The sequence below is a fragment of the Teleopsis dalmanni genome, chromosome X, assembly GCF_002237135.1.
Source record: "Teleopsis dalmanni isolate 2A chromosome X, ASM223713v2, whole genome shotgun sequence".
Lineage (NCBI taxonomy): Eukaryota > Metazoa > Arthropoda > Insecta > Diptera > Diopsidae > Teleopsis > Teleopsis dalmanni.
Window position 1 is genome coordinate 97,270,977 of NC_051848.1, and position 2,887 is coordinate 97,273,863.

The 2,887-nt window shown below is 29.0% G+C and overlaps 1 protein-coding gene across 1 annotated transcript; it reads right to left on the reverse strand.

Annotated features, from left to right (window-relative positions):
- Positions 1-648: 648 nt before the first annotated feature.
- On the reverse strand, positions 649-2,568 carry LOC119688756. The gene is made up of 2 exons (XM_038103423.1): positions 2,379-2,568; positions 649-2,195 (listed from the first exon to the last, which is right to left on the reverse strand). Exons 1-2 carry the CDS (start codon positions 2,566-2,568, stop codon positions 649-651), a joined length of 1,737 nt encoding a protein of 578 aa, XP_037959351.1.
- Between the last annotated feature and the right edge of the window lie 319 nt (positions 2,569-2,887).

A 2,887-nucleotide genomic window follows, 5' to 3' on the forward strand; every position in this document is an offset into this window, starting at 1 on the left:
AAAAAAAAAAAAAAAAAAAAAAAAAAAATTTTTTTTTAAATCTTATGTAATAAAAAAAAAAAAACAATGTAAATTTTAACATAATATAAAATACAATGTAAATACTATTAATATATATATGAATGAATTTAAACTATATTTACATGTTATAAATCCATTCTCTTAAAAAGGGAGGTGTAGTATGTATGTGCTTGCATTTATCTTTATATCAACGTACAAGAGGAATTCGCTTAAATCGCGTATTCTTATAAGTATCAAACAGCCATACACATTGTAATGGTCAACTGATACAATGTACATCAAGCACATCCAAACTATTGCTATCCCACGCGCAAGCGTACGTGACACTTTATGCGCACTCAGCGCTTTAACCTGCCACTGATGCTGCGCTTATATATAAAGCTTATCTTATGTATAAATAATATATAAGAAATATATGACGCTCAAGTGCTAAGACGCTGAGCATTAGCATTAAGATGAATTAATTACAATAAAGCTTTCAACCTAACATGTCGTGTTTTACTTGCCGATAATAAGTACACATCACTAGAATTCCCTAAAGACACTTCTTCTTTAAATGGGATTTGCACCATGTATCTACCGTCTGTATCTCTTGTTGTAGTTGTTTTATATAGTTCTTGACATTTTTCATCTTCTTGTACATAAGTTTGTGTTGTTTTCATCGTCTATTTCCCAAAATCGCTCTAAATTTAAAGCTGATATTGCTTGATTTTTTATTGTATTTGTTGGTAATTGACCAGATATTATCCACCCAAATATAGTTTCTTGTCCGACTACATCGTTATATTTTTTAATACCTTCTTTTATTATTTTTGGATAAAGATCGCTTCCTATTATTAAATCAATACGATCGCTTTTATTAAATTCAGGATCCGCCAACTTATAAGTATCCCAAACAGCGTCTTCAACTTCTATTGGTTCTTCTGGCAATAATTTTATTAGATGGGATATCACCAAAAATTCTCCTTTAACTTTATTTTTATTATTGAATCTCGATGATATTTCCGTAAATACTTTTGAATTCGATGTAGCCATGCTTACATTAGATAGTCCTGATAGTTTGGTTTTATATCTAATTTTCTTTAACAATAATGAATGAGCTATTTTTTCTGATACCATAGATACTTGTGAGCCTTGATCAATCAAAGCTCTCAATTCATGATTATCTCCATTTGAAGATTTCGTGCTGATTAATACAGTTGGGAGTAGAGTTCTTTTCTTCTTGTCTTTTTTTATTATTGTGGAGCAGGTTTTCTCGTCTTTATTAATTTTCGTGTTGACTCTAACATTTTTTTGATTGTAATCCATATGTAAAAGAGAATTATGAGCTTTATTACATTTTTTGCATCTGAACATAGAGTAGCATTTACTGCGATTATTATGACTTAAACATGTTTCACATAGTTGTTTATTACGTACTATCGTTGTTCGCTGACTAACTGACATGTCCAAGAATTTGCTGCAATTATACATTCGATGTCCTATTTGATTACAACATTGGCATCGAATGGAAGTGTTTTGAGTTTTTGAAACGTATGTTGGAATAATTGAATCTATTCTTGTGGCTTTCAACCTATTTTGAGCTTCAAGAGTTTGGAATTGTTGTTCTAAAAATTCAAATACATCTTTTAACATCTGTATCTGCCTTGGTTTTTTAACGTGCTGTTCGTATAATTGTATACCTTCTTTATCTAATTTTCTCAAAATAATATGCGCAAATAATTTGTCACAATTAGATTCAATATCATTATCTGAGTTAAATTCAATCATCTGAATGCATTGTTTAGCTGTATCATGTGAAGTTTTTAAGCTTGTAACTGATGATGAGTTAATTGTTTTCATATCAAGTAACTTATCGAACTGTTGTGAGAAATTCAACCGTTTGTTCTCATATCTTGTTTTCAGTGTATACCAAGCAGTATCGTAATTTGCTGATGACCCATTTAATAGGTGGCTTATTGCCATACGTGCTTCTCCTTTTACATGGGATCTTAAGTAGTCTAATTTCATTGAAGATGATAACATATGATTATAGTGTACTAAATCTGTGAATAGATCTACAAAATTTTGCCATTCTTCAAATTTACCGTAGAAATCAGGTAATCTTGTAGGAGGTGTTTCAATTTGTCTTTGCACAGTGGGTTGAATTATTTGCTTATTGGATTCATCCGTAGCTTTAATATTTAATATTATTTCAATTTCGCTTTTAAGTGTTTTTAGTTTATATATTTTTTGTAAATGAATAGTTTGCTCGTCATTTAATTTTTCTAATATAAGCTGTAGATCTTCGTAGTATTTTTCTATTGTTTGTATTAATAAATTTCGTGCATAAGTATCAGGAGTATTATGTAACATACGATGAACCGTTCCTTCTAATTTTTTGATTAAATGTACCGACATCTCCCAATTTTCGTCAGTTTTTTTTATTATAATTTCTGATTTGTTTGTTACTAATATTTCTTCTGCATCTTCTGATTTGTCTTTCTTTTTGGTCTCTGTTACTAATATTTCTTCTACATCTTCTGATTTGTGTTCTTCACTTTCCATATTTAATAAATTTTTTACTCCAATATATTTTTCTCTCGTTTGGTTATATAATGCGTCATTAAAATATGGTATGTCTTCTATTCCAAACTTATTTAATTTCTTATCGTTCTCAGAAAAATTTTTCCAATCTTCTTCTAATACTTCTAAAGCTTCAGTTTTACGATTCCTAGTTTTTATTTCTTTAGCTTGTTGTATGAACTTTTCTAACTTTTCTATTAGCTTATATTGAGCTGTTAGTAAGTCTGTTTGAAATGCTGTTATTAGCCCCATTTCAAAAATAAATATTATAATTTTTAGAAATATTTTTTATTTATCTTTA

Bases quoted from the DNA above. Each gene is read 5' to 3' on its own strand.
- LOC119688756 (XM_038103423.1), bottom strand. From the start codon at position 2,568: ATGGAAAGTGAAGAACACAAATCAGAAGATGTAGAAGAAATATTAGTA. The intron at 2,196-2,378 runs GTATGTTACATA...TAAATATTAAAG, and splicing joins ATTAGAAGGAACGGTTCATC to CTACGGATGAATCCAATAAG.